At 43.7% G+C, this 19315-nt stretch overlaps 1 protein-coding gene across 10 annotated transcripts in view; it reads right to left on the bottom strand.

Annotated features, from left to right (window-relative positions):
- Positions 1–19315, bottom strand: part of ANO5 (anoctamin 5) — a 77129-nt gene that overhangs the window by 38852 nt on the left and 18962 nt on the right. For 3 of the 10 annotated variants that reach the window (XM_075567208.1, XM_075567212.1, XM_075567213.1), the window contains exons 2-5: positions 14807–14851; positions 13093–13163; positions 5230–5277; positions 2580–2621 (exon numbers count right to left, since the gene is read on the bottom strand). In XM_075567208.1, coding sequence (XP_075423323.1) covers positions 2580–2621; positions 5230–5277; positions 13093–13163; positions 14807–14851 — 206 coding nt within the window. The remainder of the gene's footprint in view (positions 1–2579; positions 2622–5229; positions 5278–13092; positions 13164–14806; positions 14852–19315) is intronic. The other 7 variants (XM_075567209.1, XM_075567217.1, XM_075567211.1 and 4 more) reach the window with 6 other exon arrangements.

Below are 19315 nucleotides of genomic sequence, written 5' to 3'. Positions count from 1 at the left end.
CATTTACAGCCTTGAAAAAAAAAATCTCACATGGATCATCCTAGGTTTCTAAAAAAAAAATATACATTTACTGAAGCTGGTTATGTGCATTTATAACATGAAATGTGGCTGCATTACACAGACCCATGGAAAATGACCTGCTTTTGAACAGAAAAAGTAAGGAACACACAACTAAGCAGAAATAATACTCACATAAGCTGGTGGTGTCTACGTTGAACGTGTCATTGTAAACACAGGGAGGATAAATAATTTGGGCTGTAGCTTAAAATCTGTGCCTTAGGATTTTCTTATTGTTTTACCTTAAAAGTCCCAATCATTAGGAGGGAGGGACATGGTCAGAGGGCCGATTAGCCCCCGGGTTATGTAGGGCTTAGAAATCTGGTGGTGGGAGGGGGGGGGTGGCTTGTCGAGAACAGGGGGACATATAGAGAAGAGGTGAAAGAAGGAATACCTACAGCATTAGTGGACAGCTTGTCCTTCCCTTGAGGTGCTATAGTTCTAATCTTTGCCATGGCGGTAAAACAGGAAGTTGAGGCATTTACTGTTAAAAAATGAGGGGCTCATGGATGTGGGCTCGTAGGGTGTCCCTGGTGGTATTGTGTGGGGGCATGTCAGGCAACAAACATGATTAACCCTACTGGAGTTCGTGGGCATCAGGACAGCTGGTGTACGAACACAGAAGTAAGGTTCCATTGACTCAATGGAAGTGAGCCTTATGGTGGAGACTCGGAAGTGTGTGTGTGCGCGCGCGCGTACCGGTGCATCCCCACCAAAATGTGGTGTTCTGGTGGTTATTGGTAAGGGAGTATTGAGGATCCTATGGTTACATAGTTGATAGAGTTGGGGGAAAAAAACACGACATCTCCATCAAGTTCAACCCATGTGAAATTTAGACGATACATACATATCCTATATTTGTATGGTCGTGTTTTAGATCATGTGAAAGGGAGCTAAAGGAAATGCTTCTATTTCAAGATGTCAAGCTTAAATACGTGGCTGTTGCTTTTGAGAATAGCAGGTTCCCTAAAGGTAGTACTCAAAATGCAAGCCACGTCTTTGACAAAGACCACTCACTATAAGTTCAAGTTAGTCTTGGCAATATGTTTGGATAGACAAAACAAGCAGTTAAACAAGAATCATTATTCCTGTGTGATCAGATGAGTACAACGAGTAATTAGTAGACCTTTCATTCCTCGAATGTAGGACATGCTCCCTTAACGTATGCCACATAAAACTATATTCTGTGCAGTACCAATTTCATTGCTTCTCTCTAACCCAAATAAACAATGACCGATAGAATGGTTCTCTATAGTAGGTCAAAGAATATTAGCTAGTATATAGAGGTTAATCAGTCAAGTCACGCAATATGAATTAGTTCCCATAACAATTTGAAGTAAACCAAACAGCTAAATAAAAACAACACATTTAGTCTGAAATGACAATTCAACATACAATCTGGTATTAAATTACACCCCCATTTATAGTTTCACAAATGCAATATATTTTACCTGGGGAGGAGCATCGATTGTAATGGAAACTACATGTACATCATTGCACGGTCATGCATTTGGTGTGTCCGACTCCTTTTAGAGAAAGAAATGGACATAACCATCCAGAGACCGATGCAACGGGGTATTTTCAAAGATCTATGCATATATAAATGTGCGGAGTCAAGTAATGATGTTATTTAGGGGTAGTTCATATAGTCCACCTGATCATATATGTGACGTGAAAATGTTCACACTCAAAAGATTAGTGGAAACCACAACTAGGGCTTGCTCCAAATGGGGATTTATGGATAATGAGGATAGATCTAGCCAGTAAAACTGCTCTAACATGTTCTCCACTCCACTTATAGGAGATGACCACTTAAGAGTTTATAAGGAAATTATAACACTGATCAGGATATACTGGATAACGAACATAACCCCAAGTTTGGATAGTACTCACTGGATACTGTAGGTTCTTGACTCCATGGTGTACTTCCGGCAAAAAAAATGATGACAGTTGTGTAGTCCCAAAATGGGAGGAGCGGTGCACAGCATATGGGTAAGGATGGAGATCTGCACGTCAAGGATTGATTAAAAGCAATTTGACTGGGTGACATCAATAATAGGTGGGCCAACGATACTCAGAGTATCCTTGATGTCACCCAGTCAATAAATAGCTTTTAATCAATCCTTGATGTGGTGAGCTCCATCCTTACCCATATGCTGTGCACCGCTCATCTCATTTTGGGACTACACAACTGTCTGACCGCTTTTACATCATACAGATTGGACTAAAAACACAGAAATATCATAGTCCGATGGCATCACTATTTAAAGACCATATTATCCTTGAGGACCAAATTCCTCCATATAAGTCCAGAATTTGTTGTGGTTTTATATGGTAGTTTTAGAATGGAGAATCATTGACTAACTTGATCCTGGTTGGGAACGGTTGTACAGTGGGACTTCAATGTCACATGCCTTTAATTTTACAGGCTGCGAATGTTAGAAATACTACACACCCAGCACACCCAGGCAGAACACCAAAGCAGCCAGTCAAATCACCACAAAACCCAAGTCCTGTTTTACCCTGAGGCGACTCTTCAGGAACAGGCCCATTTTGCGATATTTCTGTGAAGTAACCAGCAAGAGTTACAAAATACGTAATTGACGTCAGATTGAAAAACGGAAATGTGGCTTACTACAAGCAAACCATGCAAATGTAACATTAAAAATCCCCTTTAATGAAGACCGTTCAATTAAAAAAATGTTTTTTAAAAGCTGGCATCACACAAATTCATCCCATTCAGAAGTAAATATGCTACTTCAAGTGAAAGGTTAGCCATGGTGATTTTGACCCTTTGACACCCAGTAACTCATTGCTACCTTCTGGTAGTAAAGTAGCTAAAATCAATATGCTTTAAAAATACAGAACATTTAATAATACAAGTAGAAGAGGAGCATTTACCAGCTTCTATATCTCAAAAGTATAATGCTTCCCTTTGTTGAGTTGAGTTAGACGATGCAAGTAGAAACATGCCGGGAAATGAAGCCAAATAAATAAAATAGGTATTACAGAGCAGCTGTATGTAGATGGGAGTCTCAGCCACCAACATTCCCAGAATATTTAAACGTAAAGAATGTGCACTTGTAATAGAGGTGTGAGGTCTCTCCCATGCTGAGCAAGATATCGTAGTAGCCATGCTGGTCAAATACTGAATAAAAACATTTGGAGTCTCTAGGTGATGCCAGTAACTTAATACAAGTTAGCACAAGCTTTAGATAATCGTGTGAAAGGTATCACGCGGACACAAATATGGATGCCAAAAACTCTAAAATATCTGTATTTCTCTTCCACTGAATCAGGTAATCCATTCAGAGTGGTGTTTGTTGATGGAGAGGGGGCAGAAGAGAAAGATCCCCATAAAAAGTTAAGGACATTTGTAATACGGACATCCCTTAAGAAGTACGTTTTGTTATAATAACTGTGGCGATGTGTAAGTAACAGTTGTGTGGTGCTTTCAGGTTCTGTAATATAAAGTGTGTGCGGTCATTTGCATGTCATTTCCCAGAATCCCTAGCTCCAGTAGAAGCACTGTATGCCAAGAGAGAATGGGGAAAAGGTAGGGTTGCAGACCTGTCAGACATGTGAATGTGCTCGCAAGTGGTATTTTTATTTGCTGTAATCTAAAGCAAAAAGGGACTACAACTATGAGAACAAGAAAGAGAGGTAAGGTTACAATGGATCACTGTAAATGACTGTGATAAGAGTTTATTCAGTATGCTGTAAAGCCGCCTCCTTGGCTGGAGAAGAATTAAGAATCATTCATTTGAACTGAACTCTTCTCCAGAGATGGGGAAGATGACTTCACAGTAGGTCCTTTGATCCAAATTGGCACACACCCGTTTAAAATTGATTGTAAGAACCATCTCTTTGCCCTGTGTAAATAGGTTAATCTCCAATGATTATTGATACAATAAAATGGCCAATAGAAGCTGTGGATGATAAGTGTAAGGCTGCGCTTACAGTGCCACCGACGGCGACACTGACGTTACACTGCGGTCGCTGGAAAAATCAAATCGAAGTGACTTCCAGTGATTGCGACCAAGCCGTCACGCCGCTCCTACTATAAGCGCATGCGACGGCGTCAATACATTTGTTTTGACGTGGCGTCGCTATTGCCGGCACTATAAGCGCTGCCTAAGATGTCCATTTTCACCAGTTTGTGCTTCAAGGTACAAAGTTAACATTTGCTGTTGGTTTCCCCACATAAACAACGTTTTAAAATCACATCAAGCAAGTATAAGCTGAAAGAAATAAGTGTTCATCCTCATACATAAAATACATAAACATGGAATTCCAGTGCATCCCCCAGCAGCATCATGAGCAGAGGGGAATTTAACATCACACTGCATTCAGGAGACCAAATATATACTGTTCATGTCGGCAGGCATCACTTTTCCACGAAACCGAAAGTTGTATGCAGTTATGAGAAAGGGTTAAGGAAAACAAAAAACGATGTACTATAAGAAATGTCCAGATAACCAAAACGGAGGGGGGGGGGGGATGTGAAATGTTTTAAAAAAAATACATATCGTACACCAGAAAGGACGGTGTTTGTGGTCCACAAAGTACAAAAAAATAATACAGAAGCCAGATAACCAACATAAAGACAAATAGCCCACGCCACACCAAAACCACCCATACACCTCTTACCAATACACCACTAACATTCCAATTTTACGGTGCCTTGCATACAGATATATTTAAAACAGAATGTCACTCGATTGTGAGGAAAAGGGCTTACCCGTGTGAATTACCGTGGTCTCCCTACAAATACTTGAAATATCAATTAACCCCGTTGCTGCCAGGCAGTGTAGGTGTTAAATAGACGTTGGCAGATTGATACCCATTTGCATGTCCCATCTTTGCCTATAATTAGACTTGATTTCTGACTGATGTAATATTTTTTATATTCATTTTCCCACATCCTTTTCCTGCATCTTAAATTGGTGCTAGTAGGGAGTTAGGTTATGGGGCATGCAGTCCACTATAGTCCCCACTATCTCTGAAGTGGTTACAAGAGTAAGTCTGTATGGAAGGCAGTGTTATTGGAATGCATTCTCTAAAATATGAGACACTAGAACACCTAGAGCCATGCATGTACAGTACCGACTACTACTACAAGCTAAACGCCACCCACTACAAACCCATGCACAGGGCTCCACAGCTTCTTACCCTTTGGTGATTAGAGATGAGAAAGGTGCTTTCAGTGTTGCTTAGGCCCTGCCGGTGGCACCATGGGAAAAATATATAATGCGGTTAGTGATGATGCAAAGGGTTTTCAAATAACATTTCAGCACAAACAGGTTATTCAAACAAGGGAAGCAAAGGAAGGTTAATAATGAGCGGTGCTGCGGAGATGCTGGGCTGCATGCTTGGAAAGCAGATGTTGCCAGGCAGCGTGTTACATAGGATCATGCTTTTATGTAGCACGTATTAATCCACGTGCAGCATGGTCGTCTTCAATCTCCAAGCACAAGAAAGGTTCATAGAAAATAGCTGTCCACCTTCGGATATACAACCATCAACCATCGCTTCACACTGGACTTCTTGCTTGGACGATTAAGAGGATATTGACCTTTTTCAATAATAACCCTATTAGCAATGATTAAAAATTGAAATCCCAGGAATTCTATACTGAAAAAAAAACCCCCCCCCCATGGATTCTTAAGGTCACCCTTTAAAATACTTGTATATTCTGTTCAGTGATGCTTACTTTTTTTTTTAGGAAACAGTACATAATCCTTAATGAATTGCAGGCCCCTCGAGATAGACACACACACACACACACACACACACACACACGTACAGTATAGCCTTCACTATAACGAATCTTAAGATATATATTTCTGGGTTTACTTTTAATACATAGATTCCTTAACATTTAAGACTTATTAAATAAAGTATTTCTTTTTCTGTAGTCTTGCAGGCAGCAGAAATGCTATGGAAAGACACCCAGCACCTTGTTAGTTTGCAGCAGAGGTACATGGTACATCTAGCTACCGACCCTTCCAACCTACATTCATGTAACTGCCAAATAACCCAAAAAGACAACCGCCAACTGGTACTCTAAAAGAAATCAATTTATTCCCTTTAGACAGACATCCTACATAATCTGCGAGGGAATTATTTGCTGCCATAGCTGGTGGCAAATTTCCCTATTTCCCGGGCATCTTCCCTGGGATGGGAATTCCTATTCCAAGAACAAAAATACGGCAGGTTAAACTACCGCAGTTGATAATACCCTCCTGTCAAAAAAGCTTCAGGAGAAATAAAAATAAGACACCTTATAATGCATAATAAGTGTTGTACACCGACACCCATGTTGATGCTCTGCGTATTTACGTCAGAGGTACAAATGCCTCTGCACCCTTAAATCCAGAGGAGATGGTAGTCCTCCTTCCACATAATCCCTGTCCATGCATCCGATCCACCATGCCAGGGATGCTTTTGATGTAGCTTCTCTCTTTCTAGGACCTCCGTATAGGATTATATAGCCATGAGAAAAAACCCATCTGCTGTAGGCAACATCTAGTCCCAAGGCTCAATGGGCTTTCTTTTGGTTAGATGGTCTTGTTCTTCCCACCAAATATCTTCTTTGGGGGTTCTGCAATCTGCACTCCTGTCGAGGAATTCTGAGCGTTTGTCCCAAGATTCTAATAGAGCATATTAAAATGATCTTGTATGTAACTTGGTCCATGGGACGGCTTTGACTCCTGGCTAAATTGCTCCCACACGTCTCATACATCCTGGCAAATCTGCTTTACGCCAATCGTGTGGTACTGAGCCTATGGAAATGAAGTCCTTGAATATTAAATGTAATGGTTTGGCTATTACTGAACTTCGAAGACACATCCACCTCCGAGTGTCTCAGCCACTGCACCCATCTTGCAGTGACTGGTTAAGCCATAGATATCCCGATCAAATCAATAGTGGCATCACATAAGAAATTAACAGCAAGGGGACACAGTGGAAAATGGGGCTGCCCCATCAGGATTTATGTGTCCTTATCTGCTTGTACTGGTGTCCAAGATTCTCCGTGCAGAGTACGCGGTCTTACAGAAATCTCCACTTTGGATTCCTCACGGAACCTCCCCCCCGCCCCCCCCACAGCGAGTTCCAGACTGACCAGCCCTACCTGCAGGTAGGAGTTGGTAGCAAATCAGCTGCAAACTGGACAGGTGTCCCTACCAACCAGGTGCTGGGCGTCTGCCATAGCTAATGTGTCGCCATAAGAAAATGTCCAGGAAATAGAAAGTTTCAAAGACGGTAACTAATTACCAGTGAAATATATTTACGATTAGAGATCTTTTTTTTAACCAGTATTTAACATTCTGTAAAACAATAGCTTGTCATTAGATGCGGTATTTTAAAATAATTTAACAGGCATAGAAATATTATATTCTTAGAACATTAAAAAAAGTTACACAATAATCAACAAAGCTGCCTCTAGATACATAGAGCTATTAAAACTAACCATGGCATTAACACTTTCAGCACTGCCAGGCATTGCTTTACTATCACTGTAGGTCACTCTAGACTTCAAGGGGTTAAGTGTGTCTGCAACTATACACAAAATATTAATCTTCAAAAAGGGAAAAATAAATACTGATTGAACACTTGACACTTGGTACTATGTTAGCCAGTTATTCAAGAAAATATTTTAACAACGTGTGTACCGTTTACATTTTACAGAAACTTCCTGCACTTTTAGATATCAAATACCCGATGTGTAGGTTTGATTGTAACCCCTTTGATATTTTTAATCATAAGATGAACTTGGCATTTCTTAATTGCGGATTTTACAGGGGTGGGCAAACTTTTTTTTTTCAGGCGTGCCAATAAACGGGTACACATTCTTTTGTCGGGCCACTGTCCTACTGTCCCCCGACCATATTTTTCCCGGGACAAACCGTGAAAAATTTCATCCGTGCGTGGACAGTGAGCGCCCATTGTGCATGCAAGGACGACTATCAGCGTGTGTGTGGCCAGCGCCAAAAAAGAGACCGTTTACAAAAAAACAAAAACGGGACTACCCCGGCTAATCCAGGACATCTGGTCACCCTACCACTACATCCAGTTTAAATTAATAGCTAAACTTAAAGAATGCCGAAAGAAAACATATTTAATAAAGAAACACCTTTAAATCCGAATTAAAAAATTAATCATCTTAATTTAAAATGTCTCGATGTGATTTCTTAACTTGCATCAATAGTTTCTCAATATTAGGATTGATTTCTGAGGTTGATAACAGGAGCAGACGGCGCCCACATGAGCGTCCGTCAATACAGATTTGGGCTTATTTCTGCTCACAAAACAAAATATGGGGAATAGCTTACATTGAATTATTTACATTGATTTGATACAGGCATACCCCACATTAACGTACGCAATGGGACCGGAGCATGTATGTAAAGTGAAAATGTACTTAAAGTGAAGCACTACCTTTTCCCCACTTATCGATGCATGTACTGTACTGCAATCGTCATATATGTGCATAACTGATGTAAATAACGCATGTGTAACAGGCTCTATAGTCTCCCCGCTTGCTCACAGCTTTGGTACAGTTAGGGAGACAGTATTGCTGTTCAGGACGTGCTGACAGGCGCATGCGTGAGTTACCGTTTGTCTATTGAGAGAGATGTACTTACTCGCGAGTGTACTTAAAGTGAGTGTCCTTAAACCGGGGTATGCCTGTATATTGTTTTTAATTGTTAGTTATTCAAATTGTATTCATTTTCAAAATGTATGTTAATATTCAGAAGTTTAAAAAAATTGAATGAACTTGCACTGACCCCGTCTTATATAATTCAGATGGAGGTGGTAGGCAGAATGGGACCTTTGGCGTGACCAAATCCAAACCGTTGCTCAGCTGCCATAACTACTGACTGCAGGGCGAGTCCCGCAAGTCACCTCGGCATCACCGTCTTCCACATGTCCTCAGGGCCTCTCCCTGTCTGGCACCTCCACCGCATGTCCTTAGCATCTATCCCAGCCACAGGACACCTCCGTCACGCAGGACACCGGAAGCTGCGCAGTAAATGTAAAAGTGTCCCGGCGGCCACTCTGAGCGTACTGCGCATCGGAGTGGCAGAGGTGCCCTGCGACTTGGAGAGGTGCTGAGGACATGCCCTGCAAGTGGGAGAGGCGCTGAGGACATGTGGAAGGAGGTGTCCTGCAGCTGGGAGAGGCGCTGAGGACATGTGGAAGGAGGTGCCCTGCAGCTGGGAGAGGCGCTGAGGACATGCGGAAGGAGGTGCCCTGCAGCTGGGAGAGGCGCTGAGGACACGCGGTAGGAGGTGCCCTGCAGCTGGGAGAGGCGCTGAAGACATGCGGAAGGAGGTGCCCCGCAGCTGGTAGAGGCGCTGAGGACATGCGGAAGGAGGTGCCCTGAAGCTGGGAGAGGCGCTGAGGACATGCGGAAGGAGGTGCCCTGCAGCTGGGAGAGGCGCTGAGGACACGCGGAAGGAGGTGCCCTGCAGCTGGGAGAGGCGCTGAGGACATGCGGAAGGAGGTGCCCTGCAGCTGGGAGAGGCGCTGAGGACATGCGGAAGGAGGTGCCCTGCAGCTGGGAGAGGCGCTGAGGACATGCGGTAGGAGGTGCCCTGCAGCTGGGAGAGGCGCTGAGGACACGCGGAAGGAGGTGCCCTGCAGCTGGGAGAAGCGCTGAGGACACGCGGTAGGAGGTGCCCTGCAGCTGGGAGAGGCGCTGAGGACATGCGGTAGGAGGTGCCCTGCAGCTGGGAGAGGCGCTGAGGACATGCGGAAGGAGGTGCCCCGCAGCTGGTAGAGGCGCTGAGGACATGCGGAAGGAGGTGCCCTGAAGCTGGGAGAGGCGCTGAGGACATGCGGAAGGAGGTGCCCTGCAGCTGGGAGAGGCGCTGAGGACACGCGGAAGGAGGTGCCCTGCAGCTGGGAGAGGCGCTGAGGACATGCGGAAGGAGGTGCCCTGCAGCTGGGAGAGGCGCTGAGGACATGCGGAAGGAGGTGCCCTGCAGCTGGGAGAGGCGCTGAGGACATGCGGTAGGAGGTGCCCTGCAGCTGGGAGAGGCGCTGAGGACATGCGGAAGGAGGTGCCCTGCAGCTGGGAGAAGCGCTGAGGACACGCGGTAGGAGGTGCCCTGCAGCTGGGAGAGGCGCTGAGGACACGCGGTAGGAGGTGCCCTGCAGCTGGGAGAGGCGCTGAGGACATGCGGAAGGAGGTGCCCTGCAGCTGGGAGAGGCGCTGAGGACACGCGGAAGGAGGTGCCCTGCAGCTGGGAGAGGCGCTGAGGACATGCGGTAGGAGGTGCCCTGCAGCTGGGAGAGGCGCTGAGGACATGTGGAAGGAGGTGCCCTGCAGCTGGGAGAGGCGCTGAGGACATGCGGTAGGAGGTGCCCTGCAGCTGGGAGAGGCGCTGAGGACATGTGGAAGGAAGTGCCCTGCAGCTGGGAGAGGCGCTGAATACATGCGGAAGGCAGTGACGACGAGATGACTCGCCCTGCTGTCAGCAGCTATGGCAGCGGAGCGACGGTGGCGATTTGGTCGAGGGCAAAACGTCCTATACCAGATGCTAGGATCCTCCATCTATACTGTGATAGAGAGATCGAGAAAAAAAAGGGGGAAAAAAAAAAAAACATACTGGAGCGCCACATTTCAATGCCTTCTGTCCCTTCATCAGGCCTTAAAACGTTGCTCCATTTGGCACATATAAGAGTGTGTGTATGCGGACTTACCTTGTGCATTGATATTTTTTCTGTATTGCTGCTTTTTTTGATACATTAAAGAAGTAACTTGGCCAGACCAAAAGGAAACCGGAAGTCCTTTTCTCGTATTTATTTTTTGAGTGCTGATCTAGTATTTATTTGTAATATTCAGAAGTTGCCCGTCACGTTAATTTAAAATTGTAAGGATTATGTATTGTTCCTTTCCTTCAAAAATCGATTTCAGTCGGGCCTATTCCAATATGGAGTGTTTGTGGTCTGGAAAGCTCAAATAACCCTGACAGAAACACCTAACAAAGTTAACATGCGTACAATGCCTTTATTTAATGGCTTGATCCTATGAACAATGGTTCTCTTTTTGCAGTCTCAACTTGATAAACGTGTTTTTTTTATTTTAGAATAGCAAAATCCCCCTTCTGTGGATTAGAACTGAACTATAAGCATGTTTGCGTTTCTAGATTGTATATACTGTATGGGTGTGCTCTGCCTCACTATGCACACTTGGTAGACAACTTGAATCTAAGAGAACAAGTCATTGAACGATGTGAATATTTTTTTTACATAGCATTTACAAAGCTTTAAAAGGAACAACTCATGTGCTTTTTAATATATATATTTACATAGAATTGAAGCAGGGGGTTTCTGGAGCTGAACCCCATAAATTTCAGCTCTGGGATCCCCTGCTTCCCGAGATACAGGCCTCCAAAGGGGGTGGCGGTATCTCGGCCAAGTTTAATGCTCCTGCATCACGCGGGAACCTGAGCCTCATCAAACCGAACCGGATGACATCACGGCTTCCAATTGGCCCGCAGGGAGCGTGAGCTTTGAAACTCCACCATTATGTGAACCCTGCTAGCAGAGTGGCTATCGGCACTTCCCAAGGAGGTGTCTCCGGAAGCAGGGGGTCCTCATAGCCGAAATTAATGGGATTCAGCCCCGGAGACCCCCTGCTTCATTCCTAAGGTAAAAAAATGATATTTCAAAAACAAGGTTCCCAGGTTTGGATTGCAGCTCCAAGCTGTAAGAACAGTCAATCTTTTTTTTTAAATATAGATTTTGATTTAATTAATAAAAAAAAATAAAAAAATGTTACGGGGTTCCCGTGCGGGGTTTTTGGTGTTAAATCATTTAATAAAGTCCACGCCAAACTTCCGGGCCTTTTGTAATCATCCTGCATGGACTTTGTTTGCAAACACTGCTCCTATACCAGAATTGGCTGATTGGGTTATACCGGCTCCCCGCGCTGTATCTGCAGCTGTCACTGGCAGCTGTGCCTGACCTTGTACTTCTTTCTGCCTTAGGGCAGCTTGTGGTTCATACACTATACATCACCACGTAGTTACTAGGTTGTTACAGTGTTGGGAGTGTAAAATAAAGGCTTGCCGAGTATGCCAGGCACATGCTAGAAATATTAGAGCAAACTAAATAACGACCAGCATTTAAGAGCTCATTAATACAGTATGTTAGGACTAGCATTTCATTTGTTAATAAAATGCAACCATTACAGTGCTGTGTTTCTAAATCAGGGGGGCTCAACGCCAGTCCTCAAGCCCCCCACCCCCCCCCCCAACAGATCAGGTTTTCAGGATAACCCTGCTTCAGCTCAGGTGAGTCAGCAGCTCTGTCAGATGGAGCCACCTGTGCTGAAGCTGGGACATCCTGCAAAACTGACCTGTTGGGGGGGAGGTTTTTTTTAGGACTGGCATTGAGCACAAACTATTCGCGCTGCGCCCCCCCTGCCTACTCCCCCTGGTACTTGCGCTCCCCCCCCCCCCCCCCCACCTTCCTTTCTGGCATGCAGGGGTCATGTGACATCATGTCACGACCCCGCGGCGTCAAATGACGAAGACCCGGCTGGCAGCAGGTAAGTAAGTTACAGAGGCCTCACGCCTCCCCCAGCATTTAATTTAAATGCCATGGGGAAGAGCGTGGGGCCCCCCTGTAATCGCCCGCACCCCCAGTTTGTGCACCGCTGTTCTAGATCACTGTTCCATGACAATGCCCCAATGTTCCTTCTCACTGGACGTGTCTATCAGTTTATCGGACTCTCCCCAAACCTCGCTCACACGTGGAGAAAATAGGTTGGTAACGAGCACCATACTTATGAGTCAGATAACTCTGCTTCTCCAATCCTTCATTGCTTTTCCTGCAGCATTTCACAATAAATAAAAATTAGCACACACACACACACACACACACACACACACACACACACACACACACACACACACACACACACACACACACACACACACACACACACACACACACACACACACACACACACACACACACACACACACACACACACACACACACACGAGATACCCTTACCTCCGAGTTGCTTGGAAGTTCAGAATCTGGGTTGGAGTTATTTTCATAGAAAGGCCCATTGCTGTCCTCCCCTAGAAAATGCAGACAAGGATATTATGTAAATGAGACGTTTCATCTACCTGGGCGGAATTCTGGAAGTGGGAGGAGGGGGTTGAGAATTCAGGAGGAAGACGGTATGAAAAAGAGGAAGACGTTACAAAACATGACAATAAAACATTAAAGGACAGAGTGCACCCATATGTCACAGTTTCCCCGGCATCCAAACAACTACAATTTTTTGGGCAGTTTATTTAATCCACTTCCAAAGAGTAAAAGAAACAATGTCATCTACACAAAACTGAATATATTGCATTCCTGTTAAAAAAAAATGCAGCAAACATGCTTATCAGCTTGTTGATTTCAAGGGGGGGCGGGTGAACAACACTGTTTCTTAGCAACCAAACATTAAATGAACTTCCTTTCGGTACAGAGTGGCCAGCTTAGTCATATGCCTGAGTGAATTCGTAATGCAGCGTTCGTGAACTTGGCCTAATGTATAAACACCCTGTAAACATTCCCCTTTGTGCATGACTGGTGGGAAACTTTGGCAGGGTGTGTGCGAGATACAGTACAGAAACATTAGTGCTGTGACCCAGTTTTTAATCACTGGGGCCTTTGCTCGGACCTGGAAGCCAAACGGTCCTCTGTGGGTTCCTGGATTCATCTCCAGTCTGGTTTTTTTGGGGGGTCTTTTACGTGCAAGGTGGATTTCTGGGACTTGTAGTTCTGCTGGTGATGTAACGGGGTTATACTGAAGATAATAGGGACTACATGATTTTGTGGTGTGTACTGTGGGCAGGTTGTGGTGTAGTTTCCCTGCATTGTGGCCACGCTGCTATCAGTACAGCTCAACCCCGTTATAACGCGATCCATTACAACGCGAATCTGCTTATATCGCGATGCACGCGTGGCTCCCAATTTTTGTATTTATGAATACTTTACAACACGATTATTGGCGTCTTAAATACTTTACTGTACAATGCATACAATTGTACATTATTTCTAACGCGGTCTTCTTATAACACGATGTGATTCTTTGGACCCCAAGCACAGCATTATAAGGGAATTGAGCTGTATGTAGTTTACCAGTCCCCTCCTAGAGGGATTTTAAGAACCACAGCTATGCCACTGAACATCTGCATTTGCCCAAAAGGCAGCCTATGGATTAAGACAGAAGTGGCCAACTCTAGGTGGCCCCTTGAGAACTGGATATGTCAACAGATATGTCAGAGCAACAACAATAGCAAATAAAAGGGGAAGGTTACTTTGTGATTTACTAAATAAACAGTGGCACAGATTCCCATGTAACTGTTAAGACTAAAAGAATATGAAGTGAGATTAGTGATGTATAGATTATATACAACAAAGGCATTCTGTATTGCTTTTGCCAATCATAAGGATATAAAAATACCGAGCTCAGATTTTCCGTGTTTGGATATGGCGGAATATTTATATTACACAAAATGTGTTATGCTTTTTCTAAAAATGAAAAAGTTCTTCTCTTTGGAAATGTATTCACGCCTGCCCCACCAGTATATAGAGCAGAACAGACATAGTAAAAACAGAAAGATGATGGGGTTTTTTTTACACCACTGGAACAAGACATTTAATCATTTTGACCGAGAACGACATGAAACAAAAAACAGACACGTGATAGCTGGGGTTAGTACAATACCTGCCGAATCTGGGCTCCTGAAGTCAGTTAGTATAGAAATATCATCTTTAAACAAAGGAAAAGCAAGTTAAAGCCTAATATGAGAATTCTGTTTAAAATGACAGAGAAAGGTTAGTGACACGGCCAAAAGGTTTGGGAAAGGTCCGCCGCTTCGCATAGCAAAAAGCACTTTCATATTATTCAATATACGTTGCAGTTATTTATTTGTTGCCAATATAAGCCCCAAGGCCAAAATAAATCCGACTAAATAAATAAATGCTGCTCTGGGTGTACAAGGGAGAATACTACACCTAGTTGTAATAACCTGCAATTAGCAACTGTTTTACATCAATACAATACATACATACATATTTCATAATATTGTAGTGAAATCTATAACACGGATAAAACAAAGTGCAGACAATTTGTGCAAAAACTAATCTATGTTTAAATACAGTACACACCCATTCTGAAATGTGGTCTTAATGTTACAAAGTGTGTGATATAAATGTTATTTTGTCATCACAAGGAAGCCACCTTGGATGTGTGATATCGGACGATTGAAGTAACCAATTCCTCTGGGATTCTGCTTCTTCTGCAGTGGCACAAACCTCTCTTTACTATGTTTTAGTCAGCTGCATTTTTTAAAGGTGTGTGTGTGTTAGTGTTATATAGATGGCTAGATTATAAAAAATGTACATCTTATTTTGTTAATGCATCTATTTACCAGCATTCCTGTGTGATATTTCCCCTTTATTGCTATGATATTGCAATCTGGAGAGATCGGCCTTCAAATTCACATACTTTGACTGAAATTAAGATTCCTGCCACTTTCCACATAGGAGTCAACAGAATGACCCATTATTAAAAACAAACAAAACAAACAAATATAATGTTGTACATAGTATGTTTAAGAGTACATCAAGGTGATGTGCTTTGGCTTTTTGTTTACCGGCTACATGGGACTGCCACTTTAGAGCCAAAGCAGCTTACAGGCTTTCCTCTTAAAGGTGCTGTACATTTGGCGCATCACTGCATTAACCCCCAGCAGGGCACACCACTTAACCCGTGGAGAGCTACAACAACAAACAGCCAGTCTGGCTACAGTCAATGTGGCCCTGATCACACAGACCGACCTCAGAAAGGAATTACTCCTGAGCCATTGTTATCTTGCAGAGATGCGGCTCGGATTAGCACTACTCACGCAGAAGAATACATAATGTTCAAGGGATCTCATAAAAAAGGGCACTGGCATGCCAGCTTGGGAAGTCCCCTGAATGCCATAAAAAGGGTCATTCAAATAATAAAATATTGCTGATTGCTGCAACTATTTTAGCCATCCTGTGGCACTGAAGAGATAAAATCAACCTCTGTCTTCTGCTCGACAATTTAAGCAGCCCGCACGCACATTGCTATTTATTTTTATTGACTTGTGCCACCCTGTTTTTATTTTTGAAGTCTGATGCTCTGTTCATAAGATATAAAAATTAATATTAAAATGTCTGGGAGGTTAAAATAGGATTTATATAATAATTCTTAACACTTTTAAAGAGCAAGACATGCCCAGTTGGCTAGATACTAACATTATAGGCTCCTGGGGGGATTGTTGATATAGGGTCAATCCCACATAGTTGGCCAGTTGTATTTCTTAGGGGCCTCTGAAAGGAGAAGTGTTTGTCAATCAAGGGTTTCCTTTCCCCTTATCCCATCCTGTTCTTAATGACCCAATAAAAGATAAGAGGAAGTGGGGAGGTGGGACTCTGTCAGTACAAGCGCTTGCTGATCACACAGCGACATCACACAAAAGCAAGCAGCCAGAGGTAATCACACCCCTCCCAGGTCTAACGTCATTTTTTTTTATTAAAAAAAAGTGCATCATCCAAATGAGACCCCTTAAACAAGTCTCTGGAATTGGTTCACTTTGGTAGTAGGAGGGATTGCACATTTAATAGTGACTACGTACTCAAATTTCCAGAAGAGCTGCTCAGAAACTAGCTGTTCACGGGGTGAGTTCTGCAGCAGGTACCTGAGAATAATGAAGAACTGGTCTTTGAGCCACACAAAGGGAAATGCTATCTACTCGAAGCAGGAAGCTTATCTCTCACCGCCTACAGAAGGAACCTTGATTAATAATACATAATGCTGTTCTCGGCTTAATTAAGAATACATATTCAGAGTCCATAAAACATGATCTACATACCTCTGTACTTGAGTGCAATAGGTACACTGGCGCTACAAGAAAAGGTCGGTGAAAACCACTCAATCATGTGACAATTTCTCTACAATTTTTGAAGTAGAACTAAAAATAAAAAATAAAGTATCATAAAAAAAAGTATTACCTAATACTGAAGTACTCATTTACTCTGCACTATCTACAATTTTTAAAATGTGTCTCCATGCTAAAGCAGCAATACGGTTTTCACTTGTTTTAATTGTATTATTTTTTATTACGGGATTGAAGCAGGGGAACTTCAGAGCTGAACACCATTATTGTCAGTTCCGGGGACCCCTTGCGTCCAGAGATACTTACCTCCGGTCAGGGTCTGTGTGTGTCTGTGTTGTGCAGGTCAGGGTGTGTTTGTGTAGGTCAGGGTCTGTCGGGGTGTGTGTGTGTGTGTGTGTATATAAAATGGGAAAAATATAAAAAGCGCAAAATGAGTGAAGTGAAAAGGTGAAAACTACAAATGTGATTAAAGAGCTCAACAGTGAATATTCCCCTTTCCCCTATCCCCTGCACACTTTCATTTTTAGTAAAATGATGTTGTTATGCTGCAGTATGTCACTTTTTGTTCTTTTTTTCTGGGAGGATTGATGCAGCAAGAAGTAAATTTCAGCACTCACATTTTGGGACCATCGATGCAAGACTGTTGTGAGTGCTTATTCACTGTTGTGAGTGCTTATTCACTGTTGTGAGTGCTTATTCACTGTTGAGCACTTTAACCACATTTTTTTTGTATCAATCTTTCTTATTGGCATTGACATTTACATGAATGAGTACATACTTTTCAATAACATAAAATTGTTTAAGTACGACTTTATTGAGTGCATGCTAGCCAACATTGTTTTTTAATAGTAGGGGTTAAGGGAGTGGAGGAGGGGGAGGGGGGACGGTTGGAGAGAGGGAAAGGGAGGGGGGGCACGGGGGGGGGAAGTCCCCCTTAGCGCGTCTACGTCTCCCACCTTTGGGATCTGGGTTAGTCCCTTCACTAGGGTTTGCGCTTTATGTCTTTATCTGAAGCCCTGGGGGCCTATCCATGGGTCCCATGTGTTCCAGAACTGTGTCATTTTTTTGTGCAGCATAGCTGTTAATTTTTCCATAGACATTACTTCGTCCACCCGCCTTATGACTGTGTTTCTTGCAGGGGCTTTGACCTGCTTCCAGGCAGCTGCTATTGAGCACCTGGCTGCAGTCAAGATTGCAGAGACCAGTCTACTCATGGGTAGGGGTAGGTCGTCAAAGGGTTTACTCAGCACCAGGGACAGTGGATCTAGGGGGAGAGGAATTCCCGTTGTCTCATAGAGCAGCGTCTGAATCCTAACCCAGAACCTCTGAATCTCCGGACATGTCCACCAAATATGGGCCATGTCTCCCTTTTGACCACATCCTCTCCAGCACAGGTCTGGGGTGCCGGGGAAGATCTGGCTCAGTCTAGCTGGGGTCAGGTACCATTGGAATAGAATTTTGTAGATATTCTCCTTTGTTACTGTGCAGATTGAGGTTTTTGCTGCCATCTCCCAGATATCCTCCCACTCCTCATTGTCAATTTGTATATTTAAGTCCGCAGACCATTTTTGCATATAGTGGTGGGTCAGGGATTCTGATGCTGACTCTATCCCCCTATATATCTCAGAGATTAGGCCTCTTTGATACCTGTCTTTACTGCATAGTGTTTCGAATCTGGTGGGTGGGGGAAATTTGGAGTTCTGCAAGAGCGAGAGCAGAAAATGTCTAATTTGTAGGTATTTGAATAGGTGGAGGTGTTGAGCTTGGTATTTGTCTCGTACCTCTTTAAATGTTAGAATCTCCCCATTTTTCAGCAAGTCTGCAACCAGCCTTATTCCAAGCCCCTGAAATTGGGCAAATTGCTTTTTGGAGCACCCGGGCGGGAAGTTCGGGATCCCAAAGATCGGGGTGATTTGTGAGGGGGTGTTTAGCAGGCCATACTTCCCTTTGTTTTTCAGCCACGAGTCCCACGTGCATCTCATTGCTCCTAGATCACACCTCCTCGGTCCTCCCTCTTTTCCTCCTTGGGACCACAGAAGTAGCTGAAGTGGTAGCGGGGCTGCGTAATGTGTTTCTATCTCAAGCCAGCGGGCCACAATTCCAAACTACGGCTTGCTTTAGCTGGGCTGCGAGGTAGTACATGACCACATCGGGGACCACCAGACCTCCTCTTAGTTTGGCTGATAACATTACCGATCTGGGGACCCTCGGTCCCTTGTCATTCCAGATAAATTGGAACATTTGGGCCTGGACATTTTTCATGGCTGTTAGTGGGACGACTACAGGGAGTGTTTGGAAATAGTACA

The sequence above is a fragment of the Ascaphus truei genome, chromosome 12 (assembly GCF_040206685.1).
Source record: "Ascaphus truei isolate aAscTru1 chromosome 12, aAscTru1.hap1, whole genome shotgun sequence".
NCBI lineage: Eukaryota > Metazoa > Chordata > Amphibia > Anura > Ascaphidae > Ascaphus > Ascaphus truei.
Note: the sequence above shows the minus strand (reverse complement) of the source record. Positions and strands in the feature narration are given on the sequence as shown.